This window comes from Polypterus senegalus, chromosome 12 (assembly GCF_016835505.1).
Source record: "Polypterus senegalus isolate Bchr_013 chromosome 12, ASM1683550v1, whole genome shotgun sequence".
Taxonomy (NCBI): Eukaryota; Metazoa; Chordata; class Cladistia; order Polypteriformes; family Polypteridae; genus Polypterus; species Polypterus senegalus.
The window spans coordinates 7,937,239-7,954,372 of record NC_053165.1 but is presented as its reverse complement, the minus strand read 5'-3'; the positions used below and the strand labels follow the sequence as shown (position 1 = coordinate 7,954,372).

The window sequence follows — 17,134 nt, the reverse complement described above, 5'->3', positions numbered from 1 at the left end:
CCTTCTTTCCAATAACAGTCATAAGCCTTTCCATTCATGGAGTCTGTCAGTTTCTTGATCTGTTGACGATCAGCTTTTTGTGGAGCAGTGACTACAGCCTCCCAGACACTCTTCAGAGAGGTGTATTGTTTTTCTCCCCCGTAAATCTAGCGTTTAAGAAGTGCCCACAAGTTCTCGATAGGGTTTAGGTCAGATGAGGAAGGGGGGCCATGTCATTATTCCTTCATCTTTAAGGCCTTTACTGGCTGGCCACGCAGTGGAGAACTTCGATGCAAGTGATGGAGCATTGGCCTGCATAAAAATCATGGTCTTTTCCTGTATCACTGTTTGAAGAAAGTGTCTTGAAAAACTGGCAGTAGGTTTGGGAGTTGATTTTGAGTTCATCTTCAATGCAAAAGGTCCAACTAGCTCATCTTTAAAAATACCAGCTCATACCAGTACCCCACCTCCACGTTGGAGTGGAGCTCTGTGCCATTACTGATCCACAGGTCCATCCATCTGGTCCATCAAGAGTCACTCTCATCTCATCGGTCCATAAAACCTTTGAAAAAATCTGTCTTCAGATATTTCTTGGCCCAGTTTTGACGTTTCAACTTATGTTTCTTGTTCAGTGGTGGTTGGGTTTCAGCCCTCCTTACCTTGGCCATGTCTTTGAGCACTGAACACCTTGTACTTCTGGGCACTCCAGGTAGGTTGCAGCTCTGGAATATGAAAGTACTGGAGGATAATGGGTTCCTGGTAGCTTCACGTTTGATTCTTCTCAAATCTTTGGCAGCTAATTTGCGTCTTTTGTTCTCAACACGTTTCTTGCGACCCTGTTGACTATTTGCAACAAAATGTTTGATGGTTCTGTGATCACACACCAATATCTTAGCCATTCCAAAAGTGCTGCATCCCTCTGAAAGACGTTTTACAATTTTTGACTTTTCAGAGTCAGTTAAATCTCTTTTTTGGCCCATTGTGCCTGAGGAAAACTAGCTGCCTAATAATTCTGCACACCTTGATATAGGGTGTTGATCTCCTTAGGCCACACCCTCCCTCATTACACAAATACACATCACCTGACGTGCTTAAATCCAATAAGCATTCAAGTTAATACAGCTTGGAGTTGGAATATACGCATTAAAAATGATGATATGGTCAAAATACTCACTTGCCTAATAATTGTGCACACAGTGTACACATCAGCAGTGCCAAACTAGAATCTTCCTCTTTTGTTCGGTTTCTGTCCATTTCTCGGGATTCGGTTTTGGGACTCGGTTTGCTCTTTCAGGAAAAATCCTCCTGTGCCTTTTGTGCTCCTCAGAGCTCCCTTTGTTTCAGAGCATTCTTGCCAAATAGTTCAGCGGAGGGTTAAGTGTAATGGCCGACCCCCTTACCCAAACTGGCCACTACACCACCAAGACTTATTCCTTGGACTACCTGAGGTTTCCTGCTCTGATAACAAGCCGTACTCCTTACAAGTTATCTTACTTTTCCCGAGGCAATGAAATAACCAGAAAATAACAGATATGTAAAATCAAAAACGGATATATTGTAAATTGAAAAGACTGACAAATATTCAATAATGTACAGTCATATGAAAAAGTTTGGGACCCCCTCTCAGCCTGCGTAATAATTGACTCTCCTTTCATCACAAAAGAGAACAGTGGTATGTCTGTCATTTCCTAGGAACATCTGAGCACTGCGTGGTTTTCTGAACAAAGACTTCTAGTGACGCAGTATTTAGTCGTATGAAATTAAATCAAATGTGAACAACTGGCTGTGCACAAATGTGTGTCCCCTTGTCGTTGTGCTGATCTGAATGCCTGTCACGGCTCAATGCTGATTACTTGGTTGGATGAGTTCGTCAAGCCTTGAAATTCACGGACAGGAGTGTCCAATCATGAGTGGTCAAAGGTATTTAAGGTGGTCAACTGCAAGTTGTGCTTCCTTCCCTTTGACGCTCCTCTGAAGAGTGACAGACAGCATGGGATCCTCAAAGCAACTCTCCAAAGATCTGAAAACAAAGATTGTTCAGTCTCGTGGTTTAGGGCACGGGTGTCGAACTCCGGTCCAGTGGTTGCAGGTTTTCATTCTTACCATCTTCTTCATTAATGAAGAGTTTATGCAGCTAATTAACATCTTTGCCTTAGTTTTAATTAACTTGACTCCGGACCCTTAGTCATCTCTTTTTCCTTAATTAGCAGCAAAACAAGAATGAGACACAAAACGAGCGACCACATGACCAACTTGCCTGCGGCCATCACACAATATCTGAAAATAAAGAAAGGTGAAGGTCTCAGTAAGGTTGATCTCTCAGGTCACCAAAACATTTTGATGGAGGTCTCAGGGGGGAAAAAACATAAAAATCAACAGTTTTGGAAATGTCTGATGTGGCAGAATAAGAGTAGCATCAAGCTATGGAATTAAATAACGGGTTGAATTAAGAGCAAGAATCGGCTTCTCATTAAGAAACTGGTTGGAGTTTGAAGTCCCAGTTTAGCTGGTCATCTGTTGGCTGGTTTCAGGTCTCATTTCTGTTTGGCTGCCATTTAAATGAAGAAAGGAATCAATTCAGAGGACTAAATAGGGGATATGAAAATGAAGGGAGAAGGAGTTAATTAGCAGTGAAAACTGGTCACTAATGAAGCAGATGGTTAGAATGAAAACCTGCAGCCACTCTGGCCCTCCAGACCCGGAGTTTGACATCTGTGGTTTAGGGGAAGGCTACAAAAAGTCATCTCAGAGGTCTAAACGGTCCGCTGTAAGGAATGGAATCAGGAAATGGAAGGCCACAGGCACAGTTGCTGTTAAACCAACCCAGCAGGTCTGGCAGGCCAAGAAAAATACAGAAGTACACTTGTATTGTGGTACATGTTGGGGGGCCTGACTGCAACACAAAACTCGATATTTTAAACAAAACAATGAAAATATCCAACAGATGCACGGGGAGCTCTTTGCTCTACGACGATAGGGAGAACAAGGCCGGTAAAGCGTCACGTAGGATACTAACCGCTCCCTAAAACCGACGTGCATCGCACCTTGTTTCTCTGCACTGTTCATTGTCACGAACCCTGTGAATATGCGAAAGTAAAAAGAAGAGGTTACAAAAAAATAAATACCGTGGATTGCGCGTAACTTGGTCTGCGAGTGTTTTGCAAGACAAGCTAAAATTTGTAATAAATTTTGACTTGATAAACAAGAGCGGTCTTGCGATACGAGTAGTCGGTATACGCTTTGTCTGCCGAGCGTCATGTGATCACAACTGAGCCAACAACTCACTGCGGAATTGTGGGTAATCGTCTCCCATTCTCGGGCTCAGTTGGCATGCCTCACTCGTATAGTCAACATCTGCACGCGTGTATGCGGTTACTATAGCATGGTGACCAAGTGTGTGTGCGTGGTGACGTGCGAGTCCCTGTCTTGCACCCCAAAACACGAGGCCGAGTCTCAGTACTTTAGCAACGCCAGCTTTATTCAGCGTGAAACAGGAACAGCGCGGTTATTGTATCGGGATCTGCCACTCTCTTATACAGAGACACATCAGTCAGGAAGGGTCGGGGAGGCCAGGTGAATGACCAAGTAATCCAGTGCCCTGCGCATTTATAATTTTCCTCGTATCACCCATCAACGGCAGGCACTTCTAGCATGTCCGAGATCTTTTCAGATTCGCTTTTACAGCAAACTGTTACAGCGCTGGGAGCCTGCGGTTGACGTTCTTCCGCGTGTCGTCCCGTTGAGTGGAATCCCAAAAGAGTTTAGAAACTCCCTCACACCAGCCACGATTCTTTTCAAAAGGTGAAGTGTGGGTTAATGCGTTTTATGTATTTTTACTTTATGTTTTGTATTAATCAATAGTTTTGGGTTGTGGAACGAATCATCCGAGTTTCCATGATTTCTTATGGGGAAATTTGCTTTGATATACGAGTGCTTTGGATTACAAGCACGTTTCCGGAACGAATTGCGCTCGTAAGCCGAGGTTCCACTGTAAATAAAAACTTGTGCGAAAGTGGATGATCGCCTGTAAATCTTTATATTATTTAAGATCCTTCGTTTGGGCAGCAGGGTGACGCAGTGGGCAGCACTGCTGCCTCGCAGTTAGGAGACCGGGGTTCACTTCCCGGGTCCTCCCTGTGTGGAGTTTGCATGTTCTCTCCGTGCCCGCGTGGGGTTTCCTCCCACAGTCCAAAGACATGCAGGTTAGGTGCATTGGCGATTCTAAATTGTCTCGTGTGTGTGTGTCCTGCAGTGGGCTGGCACCCTGCTCGGGGTTTGTTTCCTGCCTTGTGCCCTGTGTTGGCATCAGCAGACCCCCGTGACCCTGTAGTTAGGGTACAGCGTTTTAGATAATGGACGGATAGACTTTAAAGCCAGCTTGCAGACAGTATTTGGGTGCTGGCAGCCTGAGGTAAAGTTATTTCTGAGCAGGTCTATGAAGGTCTGGGCCTACCTTTGGAGCTTTACGCAGGCCCCATGCCCCTTTCTGTCATGCCTACAACACATAGGCACCACCACGTATTTAAGCCTTCATTTTTGAAGCCTGGAGAGTGTCGTGTGGGTTCCCATTCTCTCTTGGGTTTCTCCGGCATCAGTTCTTATTGGAAAAAATATTATTCTTTAATATTAAATTATATAAATATTAAAATTATTATAAAAAAACATAATATTATAAATATTATTCCAATACAGGGCTGGACGGGATGTGGGAGGGTATGATACTGTAAGTGGAAAGGGGACCTTTTACCCGATTTTATCAAAATCTCAAGATCGATTTGTTTGCTGTTTATTGCCATTGTGTGTTTTAATAAACACGTAAATCACATAAAAAAAAAAAAAGCCATACATACGTCTCGTGGTACCGCCGAGCTACTTTTCCTTCCAGTCACCGGAGGGGGACCCAGTACTTTAGTCCCAAATGCAATATGGGATCCATCCTGGTTTCTGCTGCTCCGTGCACTTGCTGTCCCACGGATACTCGTCTGGTCTGGGAAAGTAAAAAAAAAAAAAAAATCATAAAATATGTCGCCAGGGATTCTACTAAAATGAAAAACGGACAAGAAACTCAATTATAGGTATTTGAAGCAACTGACATTTTATAATTCACTGGCTGCAGACAAATGACGGTTTGAAAGATAAATTAAAAATAGGCGCAGACACAACCAGGAAACAACAACTCCTCTAACTTGGAAAGAGCAATCGTGTGTCGGACGTTGAAAACAGAAGTGTGAGAATGTAGGGAACGAAAAAAAAAAACCACATTCATAAATCTGTTGTGGCCATCATGAGAAAACTGAAGGAGCCAACCAGGTTCCTGTCCATGCAGACCAAACTAAAGAAACACAAAAGAAAAACACTCTTCGGCGTACTTCCCGTTATGCGAGATTATTCAAGGCAACTGTCGCACACGTGCGATTGGGAGGAAGTCAAAGGGCGTGAAACGGCGAGTCGGGGTTGACGCTGTGCACAAACACCTTCTCTCCCCGCTCTGCAGATCACCAGAAGACAAGACGACTGGAGTCCTAACCAGCTTCCTCATTCCTCTGTAGACCACGCCCCCCTCCTCCTGACCTCACTTCCGCCTCTTCCGTCTTGGACCCGCCTCTGAAGGCAGTTCAAAAGGTAGGTTGGGCATACAGTGGGTGTCAAAGAAAGGGGGTCAATACAACACAACAAACAGAACAGGACACAAGACATCCTCAGTCCAGTAAAAATATGACAAGTACAGAGCAGAACTCAACAGGAGATGATCTTCTTCTATAATATGCTACCGTGGCTGTCCGTTTGTCAGTCCAGGATCGTAAATCGGCTGTACCTCACAAAGTTTGGGTAGGGGAATTGGTTTAAAGGTCAAAAATCAAACAACCTGAAGCCAGAAAATTTGGTACTCTTATACTATGCTGAAACTCTGCACTACAGCTTTATATTAAAAGCGAAGAGTTTTGGAATTACTTCGGTATTCCTCCTTAATCCGTTTCAGATCCTTTGTCTTATACAAAACAGGACTTCTACCCAACAAATTTTTCCCATAAGAAATAAATGGAAAATTATTAATTCGTTCCCATGAAACAAAATCCTATTGCTATTGGCATAGTATACATTGATGGGGTTGTATAAAATAATTTAAACACTGTGCGACAGATAGGGGGCGCTGTTGTCCCCTTGAACCCTTGGATCAGACGGCAGACACAAGAGAAAAGTCCAAATATTGACTTTATTATAATTATACGGTGCACAAAGCACCCTCCAATCCACAATACTCAAACAATCAAATATACCAACAATTCCTCCAATCCACCCAGCAGCTCAGTCATCCTTCCTCCCAACTTGGCTCATTTGTCTGGGATTTCCCATAGTCCTTTATAGTCCATGACCCGGAAGTGCTTCTGAACTCTGTCCATGTGACTTCTTAGCACTTCAGGGTCAGATCAAAAACTCTTTGGACTTTTCATCCCGGAAGTACGTCATTTCCTCTGTCCCTGTGACCAGGACGTCCTTCCGGGTTATAGGGAAAATAAAAGTCTCCGAGCCTCCCTGTGGCGTCCCCTTGTGGACCCCATGGTATCCAGCAAAGCTGTGAAGGAAAACCCGATGTCCATGATGCCCTGCTGGAATGGGTACCTCCATGCTGCCAGAACGGCTCCATCTAGCGGCGTGGGGGTATTGGCCAGGATGAATGGCTGGCCATATCTCACAACTGCTTAATACCAACATACATAAATACAAAAGCAATTAGATGAAATAAATGGAAAATTGAACCTCACTTTACTTTTTAATAACGTCTTTGTTTTTCACAATCGTAGATGCGGCATTCTCGGCATACGGTATGCAGCAGCCAAGTCCCGGATACGCATGCCACCTTCATACTTTCCAACAATCAATTCAAGTTTACACGAAAAAACACAAAATCACGTGAAAGTTCAGAGAGTTCTAGTGCGGGTTGTTCACTAAATGCTAGCAACTGCCGTACTGACGCTCGTGGGCAGTCATGGCTTTGTCTCGAGAGAGATAGACAAGGGTAGTGTGCGGTGTTCAAACACGCAAGTCGTGTTCCAAACAAAAAGTTCGCATCCAAACAGGACGTAATACCAAGTTGGACTTATTCCAAAGGGGTCGTATACCGAGGTACCACTGCATTTTATTTTTTTGACCACACAAACTAAAACAAACCTAAATTTTACACGGGCGATTAACATCAAAGCATCTTCTTTTCCTGAACTGTACCAGTAATCAATCACACTAACATCTGTGTAAAGAAGCAGAAGCCCAGGAAATGGCTAGGATGCTTCGACTGTATCGATTACTTTATAATCTGCAAATGGATGGGTGCCTGGGATAAGAAATTTCCAGATTGGTTTACAGCTTGGCAAAGAAAAGGAAGGTAAAACAGACACACTTGAACAGACCAAAGAGACTGAGCGAGGACATCCATCATAATCGACAGCCAGCCAATCAGATGTGAGGAACATCACATGTTCCAGAATCTCACATGGAATTTTACAATACAGGGTGAGCCAAAATGAAGTACATCCATTTCTCAAGGTCACTGCGTGACGTGGAGGTAGCCGAGTGGGTTAGGGTTCCTTTAATAGGAGATCCCTTGTAGTTTTCAGTCGGCCACATGCCTTGGTCCGGGGCATACCGTTGCATTCGCTGTCGAAGCGTTCTTCAAAAACGACGAATCCATCGTCACTACACAACACAACTTCGGAACGCACTTTTCCTGGTGAGTAGACTTATCTCTGAAGAAAATAAAAAGGGGAAGTAGAGGGGGGAACACCACGAGAATACTGAAGGACAAAGCTTGCAGGGAGTTGGGGACTGGCTGCCCAGGGATGAGGCCACATTAAGGCAGGCCATTGAAGGTCCTGGCTTGATTTTCGGTCCAGTTTGGACTCCTCACACCCCCTTTCAGGGTGTCTGGAATTCCACTTCGCAACACTGGCAACTGGAGCGTGAAATGAAAAGGAATAAGTAAAGCCACCCATGCTGTGGACCCCTGGAGTGGTCTCAGTGTTAACGCACGTATGAGGCTGCAAACTGACAACAGGCAGGCGAGTACAAATTTTAGAAGGAAATCCATGGGCTTAGCAGTTTATAGAAGGACTTTTTTGGGGGGTCTTCTGTCCACATTAGCACCTGCCCTGAGCAGAATAATGCAGGGAGAGGTAGCCACTGGCTTTGAATTAAATAAATGGAAAAGTGAGTTCAGAAAATGTCTGACGGGACCGACCGGTAGTTATTTCAATACACCTAAAATCAATAGCAGCACTGTGGAGTCCTATGAATTAATATTAAAAAATCAGTGGCTTATGACCGAGTACATTACAAAGGTAGTACTTCACATTAAGGATCTGATTTGGTTACAGTAGGTTGGTAATTTAGGACCAGATGTAAGGCGAGGGAGCAGAAAATGGGCTGACAAGGCATGCAAGACCTTCTCGTACAGTCGATGGCTTCATCAATTCCAAGCACTGCTTCATTGTAATCAATGATGAGATGTGCAAAATCAAGCAGGGCTGCCAGACGTGGAGCACAGACGCCGCTTCTAAACACGGCAGGAAAAACCTAAAATAGCTTCCATATCTGTGCCGACTGCTCCTGTGAAACGACACTAATTCATAGCGCAAGTTATTTTAAAGAGTTTCAACTCTCACCAGGTCTGCTTTAAGTGTACATTTCTTAATATTAATTCAGTAGGTAGTCCGAAGATTTGTATTTTATACTGTGTATTGTTTTTACGATACAAACCAAAACTCCCAACAGTTATATGATGACGTCATCCAACGGCGTATTTCTAGTCACGATATGAGGACAACAAACTCAATAGCAGATAAAAGTTGGAGTACACAATGGGAGGCCTAAAAATTCAAAGTGCAACTTATGAGAAGGAGGTAGGAGTCGTAGTGGACTTGACATAAATCAATCAATTGATCAATCTGTCCGTCTATCAATCATACAGTAATACAGTACCTTTCATATCTACCGATTATATAGCGCCTTTCATATCCATCTTTATCATATAGTAATATAGTAAGTTTATCTAGCTATTATATAGCACCTTTCCTATCTATTAATTAGTGCCTTTCATATCTATATTAATAATAGATATGAAAGGCACTAAATAGGAAAGGTACTCTCTTTATCATATAGTAATATAGCACGTTTATTATACAGTGCCCTTCATATCTGTCTTAATCATATAGTAATAGAGTACCTTTCATATCTATTATATAGCGCCTTTCCTATCAATCTATTATATAGTAAGTATCATATAGTAATAGAGTACCTTTCATATCTATTATATAGCGCCTTTCATATCCATCTTTATCATATAGTAATAGTAAATTTCTTATCTAGCTATTATATAGCACCTTTCCTATTAATTAGTGCCTTTCATATCTATCTATATTAATAATATAGTACCTTTCCAATCTATTATATAGCACCTTTCATATCTATCTTTATCATATAGTAATATAGTAAGTTTATTATATAGTGCCCTTCATATCTGTCTTAATCATATAGTAATAGAGTACCTTTCATATCCATTATATAGCGCCTTTCCTATTATATAGCGCCTTTCATATTTATCTTTATCATATAGTAATATAGTAAGTTTCTTATTATATAGCGCCTTTCCTATCTATCTCTATTAATCATATAGTGCCTTTCCTATCTATTATATAGTGCCTTTCATATCTATCTGTCTTTATCAACCACATAGTAATAGAGTACCTTTCATATCTATCTATCCATCCATCGAGAGAGTTCATCTTATGAGAAGGATTCAGGAGACGTAGTGGACTCAACACAACTTCCAGACAGTGTTCAGAAGCCATCAAGAAGGCTAACAGACTGTCAGGTTGTACTGCACATCAAGGCGCTATACAAGTTTCAGGAGGTTGTCCTCTGGCTTTATAACACACTGGTGAGGCCTCATCTGGAGTCCTTTGTGCATTTTGGGTCTCCATAAAGACACAACAGCACTGGAGAAAGTCCAGAGAAGAGCAACTCAGGCTGTGTTGCAGGGTGACAGGGAAATGATTAAAAGAGCTGAGCAATTAGAGAGACGCAGAGGAGAGTTAAGTGAAGTGAGTAAAATGAAGAACTGAATTAGTGCAGTGGATCGAGACGGTGACTTTAAAATGAGGTCATCAAGAACACGGAGACACAGCTGGAAACTTGTGAAGGGGAAATTTCACACAAACATTAGGAAGTTTTTCTTTACACAAAGAATGATGACACTTGGAATAAGCGACCAAGTAGTGTGGTAGGCAGTAGGACTTTAGGGACTTTCAAAAGTCAACTTGATGTTTTAGAAGAATTAAGTGGATAGGATTGGAGAGCTTTGTTGGGCTGAATGGCCTGCTCTGGTCCAGATTGTTCTAAAACCAGCCTTTCCCTCCTTCTTCAGTGTGCTTATTACTCTTAAAAGTTTTGCACCCCAGTCCATAAAACTACAGCTCTACCATTAAAAGGATCCACTTACTGAGAAAAACATTGTGAACACAGAAACAAGGTGGTGCAGGTCACAAAATACACAATAAAAGGTCAGTCCAGGTCTTTACCCGTCTAATCAAAAAATTGGATTCATCTCTGGTTGCCAGAATCCAAAATTTACCACACAGGCTTCGGCCTGCACAGGCCCAAAAGGAGCACTGAATTTAAAAGTCCAAAGATAGACCAAAAAAAAAATGTCCTTCAAGGGAGCAGATGACTGTAAACCTCTGCCTTGATTAATACAGGCAACCAAGAATCCCACCTTCATAAATAAAGAATTTATTCAAGAATAAATCAAATTAAAACAAAGAACTAACAAAATAAAGAAACAAATGAGCTTGTCAAAAAAATAAAAAGTGCAAGTCAAAGCTAACATGTCCAGTCTGTAACTAAATAAATCAGAAGCCAAAGGCAGAAGTAAAAGCACAAGATGTTAGAAATCCAAACAGTACTCATGAAGTGAGGTGTTTACACCACGACAATCAATGAACGTCTGCTGGGACCGCCTCTTCCAGCTCAATTTTAAAGGTGGTGGGCGGTTCCGGGAGCAGTGATGTCACCATAGCCCCACCTCTTGGAGTTCCACCAAAAGAAAACAAGACATACATCACAGTGCATATTAAAAGTCTACACCCCAACTGCCAAGTTATATTTTTTATTACACGAAGTCTGCGACTTTGGCAGGGGGGTGTAGACTTTATACTGTATATCCACTGTAAACCACCAAATATTAAAAACAACATAACAAAATGAACAAACTGCATGATAATCAAAGGCAAAAATTGTATCCTTAAAACTGAAACGTAGATAAAGCAGTTATCACAGTTGAGACACAACAAGCCAGAATGTCTGTGGTTCAAGTCGCGGGTCAACGGGACACGTCAATGAGCTGCCATTTGTGTCCATTGATCGCTGGCCTTTTAAAAACCCCAGATGACAAGGGGACGGCACATTTATAAAAACACTTCATTTGCCGTTTTCGTAACTGAACATGGCCACGAGTGACAGGCAGCGTTGTTAGATTGTCAAATCAAAGGATGTTGGGAATATCCGTGTGTCCCCGCCCCATGAACTTGTCATCACACTAGCCCTAATGATAGCTTTGGACTTTTCATGGCTTTCACAGCTGATTCAGTTACGTCTAAATACCTGCCAAGGGACATCAAGCGTCCATCACACGCAAGGCGATCCTGCATTTTCAATATCTGCTGTAATGACAGGGCTGTCACAGCTCTTTAAGATTACCGCATCAGTGCCAGACGCACTCTGCCATTCACCTCTTCATGTCGTCATGATGTTCACGGTATGGGGGATAGGAGAACTGGGCGGACAGATGGGCAGACAAACACCCACAGGGACAGACAGACATGCAGATAGACGGGAGACAGATGAGCAGACACACAGACAGACAGACACAGAGACAGGCTAGCAGACAAACAGATGGGCAGACAGACAGACGGGCAGACAGATGCGTAGACAGGCGGCCATGCAGATAGACAGGGAGACAGATGGGCAGACAGACAGACAGGTAGACACAGAAACAGGCTAGCAGACAGACAGATGGACGGAGACGGGAAGACAGACGCATAGACAGGCGGGGAGACAGATGGGGAGACAGACAGAGACAGGCTAGCAGACAAACAGACTGGCAGACACACAGACAGACAAGATGGGCAGACAGGCGGCCATGCAGATAGACAGGGAGACAGATGGGCAGACACAGAGACAGGCTAGCAGACAGACAGACAGACAAGATGGGCAGACAAATGCGTAGTCAGGCAGCCATGCAGATAGACGGGGAGACAGACGGGCAGACAGACAGAGACAGACGGCTATTTCCACGTAATTTCACTATGAAGGCGGTTTTCAGATTATCTCGATGCATTAATATGCTTCTTTTTACAGAATGATGCCAAGTTAACTAAAGACGCAATACTCGGTACGTTGATTTCCCAAATAACACACATACTATTTTTGTTAAAAGTGGGAAATAAAAAGTGACAAAATTAGAGTCTTAAACTGCAATTAAAATTACCGAGTTCTTATTAAATTCATATATTAAACATCTCTTATGCTTAATGCTACTAATTTATTATTCACTGTGTTTTGCTAATTACAGAGAAACCAATTACAAGAACACATTTGCATGAAAATTCCTTAATTATCATCATATTAATTTAATTTCATAATTAAATAAATCACTATCAAGAAGAAAGTTGTCTAACTGGATAAATATGTGCCAGGACATGAAACAGTAAATTAAAACTGCTTATGACACATTTAATGAGAAAATAAAAATCAGGAAAGAAATCCGCATAAGTGTAATGCATACAATCCTATTGGATAAACAGATGGATTGACAGATAGATAGATAGGAAAGGCACTATATGCTGCAGACAGAGAGCGTCGTGCATGTGTGTCAGATGGTCACCATCTGGGTTCCTCCCAGGTATGTAATACCACTGAGGGCCGAGAGGTGGCGCTGCTGCTCAGTGTCCTCTGCAAACACAGTGCTGAGAAACCGCCCAGTGATGGCAGTCAACTCCGCCTCTCTATAAAGGAGCCTTGATAGGCAGAAATCTTTTTGTTAGACTGCCAGAGGCTGACATGTTTTGCTTCTATCAGTGCTATTTCATGCCATTTCATTCTTGGTTTATAAGTAAATGTGGGGAAGCTGGGTTGGCAGCCCAATATTTATGGTGCTTTTTGACCCATCATTATCTCAGCCAGCCACAATAAATAGATAGAAAGGAAATGCACAATATGTGAGATAGACAAACAGAGGTTATGGACAGTGTAATCCCCTCTCCAGTCCTCCTTTAATTCTGCCCCAGTAAGACATTATCTAGACAGACAGACAGTTCATAAACATGGAGATATGTGCTGCGATTTGTAAGTTGCTGTGGATCCGCTCACTAATGTCCTGTAAATGTCTTTCTACGACTGAGTGGCTTCCTAAATTCGCGGCGTCACCAGCACATCCGCGCAGGTCGGCTCTGTAGCAGAGCAGGTGCGTCTTCTCGCGATTCTGAACTGTAAGATATGTAAATTGATGCACAGATGGAAAACATGCAGATTCCTAAAGATTATTTTTGCATCACTTCAGAATTTTTATCATGCTGTAAATTACGTTACCTGAAATATCTGGCTGCTGTTACACTATGAAGAATTATTTAATATACAGAAAGCCGACTGTTCTAGGGTATGATGAACTACAGTAAATAAACCAGACACACGCATTCTTCATCCCACCAAGCCTTTTGATTTAACCATCGCATTGCCTCAGCCAGGTGAAGTACACAATGGCTTCAATTTTTTAGGATGAGTTACTAGGAGTGCAGCACAGCCTTGCAATGTCATAGCTTTGATAGCCCCGGGGCTCAGGTGTCTGTTACGAAGCGTTCTTCATGTACAGTTACTGCGGACATCTTGGTTTACAGGATGTGAGGAGATAAAACATCACAGCAAAAGGATCATTCAAAGTACATTAAAAGCTTTAAACAAAAGAAATGTATTGTTTACTGCTCATGTGTACCATCATCATCATCATTTAAGAAAATACATGACCAGGTTCCAGGCTAAAATCTTCTGAAAGTTATGAAAAGGAGTACCTTCTTGCACAGAGTTTAATGGATTCTTGCATTTCTGATATCTGCTTAGAGGCAAAGTCATTTGCCGGCTTCCCTGACAAGAAGTACTGGAGTATCATCCCTGTCACGGTGCTCTCAAAGTGTTCCGATTGGTGAGCAGACTACAAAACCACCATCTGTCAACATCTGCCACCTGCTCCTCACCCTGAATCTGCATACTTATGGGTATTAACCGCACACACCGAGATCTTGGCAGATATCACAGGGTCTTAGGAATGCTCTTCAAAAATTTTGGCTCGGACTTGCAAGCAAAATGAAAAAAAAAAAAAACTCCTAACGCATAGTGAGCCTGGCTAGCTGGGTAATGTCAAAAAGACTTAGGCAGAGATGGCACCCCACAAACATGTGCCGCAACAAAATTCATTGCATTTGTCATTCCAACAGATGGCGCATCACAAACATTTGCAGTAGTAAAATGCATTGCAGGTGTCAGTCCAACAGATCGCATATCACAAACATTATCACTGCTTTTACGAATACCACACCAAAAAAAGGCATACAAGAGAGACATATGTATTGCATGTCATTCCAACAGATGGTGCGTCAAACAGTGCATTAACAAATCCCATACCAAATGGCATATAGCAGAGATATACTGAATGCATTGCATTTGTCATTTCAACAGATGGCATATCACAAACATTATCACTGCTTTTATGAATACCATACCAAAAGGCAAATAACAGAGACATACGTATGACATTGGTCATTCCAACAGATGGCGCGTCACAAACATTTGCAGTAGTAAAATGCATTGCAGGTGTCAGTCCAACAGATCGCATATCACAAACATTATCACTGCTTTTACGAATACCACACCAAAAAAGGCATACAAGAGAGACATATGTATTGCATTTGTCATTCCAACAGATGGTGCGTCACAAACAGTGCATTAACAAATCCCATATCAAATGTCATATAGCAGAAATATACTGAATGCACTGCATGTCATTCCAACAGATGGCACATCAAACATTTGCAGTAATAAAATGCATTGCAGGTGTCTTTTCAACAGATAGCATATCACAAACATTATCACTGCTTATATGAATACCATACCAAAAGGCAAATAACAGAGACATACGTATGACATTTGTCATTCCAACAGATGGCGCGTCACAAACATCTGCAGTAATGAAATGTATTGCATGTGTTATTCCAACAGACGGCACATCACAAACACTTACAATCCTTTAACGAATCCCATACCGATGGGATACCCAACAGATGGTGCATCACAAACGTTAACACTGTTTATGGGTCTCATAACAGAGACATATGCACTGTGTTGGTCTTTGTAGAAACATACACTTAGTTTTATTATAGATCCTAAATTTTTCATTTCTATATTCCTGCGTTTCTGTTTTAAAATCATCCTCCGCAATGCCTTTGCATTTAACCTTTGAGACGGCAGACGGGAGATAAGGAATGCAACAAACACCTGCGAAAAAAAAGGGTAATGCTAGGAAGGCCAATTTAGCAACTCATCAAAACTTGATTCTACCCCCTTAATTACTGATATTGATAGTCCATGGCATCGTGGCACTGGGTGACTGTGGGCATGGGTAAAGAGAAACACCTGATAATCCATGAGGGACTTCAGGCACACAGACATTACACACTAGAGTTCTGACTAAGTGTTTCAAATCTTGCATGAAGAATTACAAATAAACACTTATTTCTGTAAATTTACACCTGTTTTTCTCCAACAGATGGCACATTACACACAGTTGCCGCAATGCATTTTATTACTACAAATGTTTGTGATGCACCACCTGTTGGAATGAGGACTACAGTGCTACTTATTACTACGTGCATTACAAAAGGCATTCCAACAGATGGTGCAATGCAATTGTTGATGCCGAGGTCTGCATGGATTACTTAGATAATTTGATTAGATCGTTTTAGAATAAACACACTTAATGGTAAATCATCATATGAAACACCTCATCTTTATACTGCTTGTGTTTGATCACAAATCAAAGAATTTACAAATTAAACCTTTCTGTTTTATCAGCTTTGTCCATACTGTGCCAACTTTCATTTTGGAACTGGGATTGTACTTTCTCGCACTGCAATTCTCAGATCTGCTCTTTGCTACTGACACGCCGACCCGGAGGACATGCACAGTGACCGCCTGAGACGCACACACACACACGTGTCTCTTCTTGAGCCATCTAAAGCGCCTTCCACTTGCACACACTCTGGACTTTTTGCTGAGAAAGTGACGGATGTGAAGCCAAAAGTGAGACCCTCAGCCGAAAGTGATGATGAAACCATTTAATTTTTCATCTACCTTGAAGAAATCTACAAAAGGGTGTTGGATCAAAAACAATAAGAGTATCCCTTTAGGTCCCTAAAGCAAGTACTCCAGTACATTAAATGAACCAAAAAAAACAAAAAACAAAAAAAAAAAAACAAATCACGGCTCTGAAAATGTCAAACCTCCTCCTCGTGTTGAGGAGTTGTCAAAACCAATACTGCATGAGAAGCCAAAGAGAGTCGTCTCTCAGCAGATTGCAGCTCGCAAAGGAAGGCACGTTGAGCAGCAAGCTAGAAATGATATGTGACAAGGCTCAGGCTGGCTGTAACAGATGAGCTAACCAGAGGCCTCTTTAAGAGTTATTTTGATGATAAGCCAGAAGAGAGACAATGAAAAGGTCACCGGCATAAAGGAGGGTAAATACAGCTGGTCAAAGTCTAAAGATAAACAGGAAAAATCACGACAAAGGGAAAAGCAAAACCAAAAAACGGTCGCTGATCTTCGTCGGGCGGCTACCAGCCTCGACAGACCTCAACTCTCCAAATGATAAAATCTGATAGAGCATTCCTCTCATTGGGTGGCCATCCCAAAAGTTGATGTTAAATCATTTGTAGGTTGATTTCTTATTCAGTCTTAAAACACAAAGCATATCAAAGTTAACTAGCAATTCCAAAATTCGCTGGCATTAGAGGCCCTTGAGATGGACTGGCACTCTGAACTGGGCTGGTCCCTGCTTTGT

At 42.1% G+C, this 17,134-nt stretch overlaps 1 protein-coding gene across 6 annotated transcripts in view; it reads right to left on the bottom strand.

The window, feature by feature from the left end:
• cfap20dc (CFAP20 domain containing) overlaps nt 1-17,134 on the bottom strand; it is a 235,012-nt gene that overhangs the window by 154,136 nt on the left and 63,742 nt on the right. For all 6 annotated transcript variants that reach the window (XM_039772543.1, XM_039772544.1, XM_039772540.1 and 3 more), the window contains exon 9: nt 4,830-4,966. In XM_039772543.1, the coding sequence (XP_039628477.1) occupies nt 4,830-4,966 (137 nt within the window). The remainder of the gene's footprint in view (nt 1-4,829; nt 4,967-17,134) is intronic.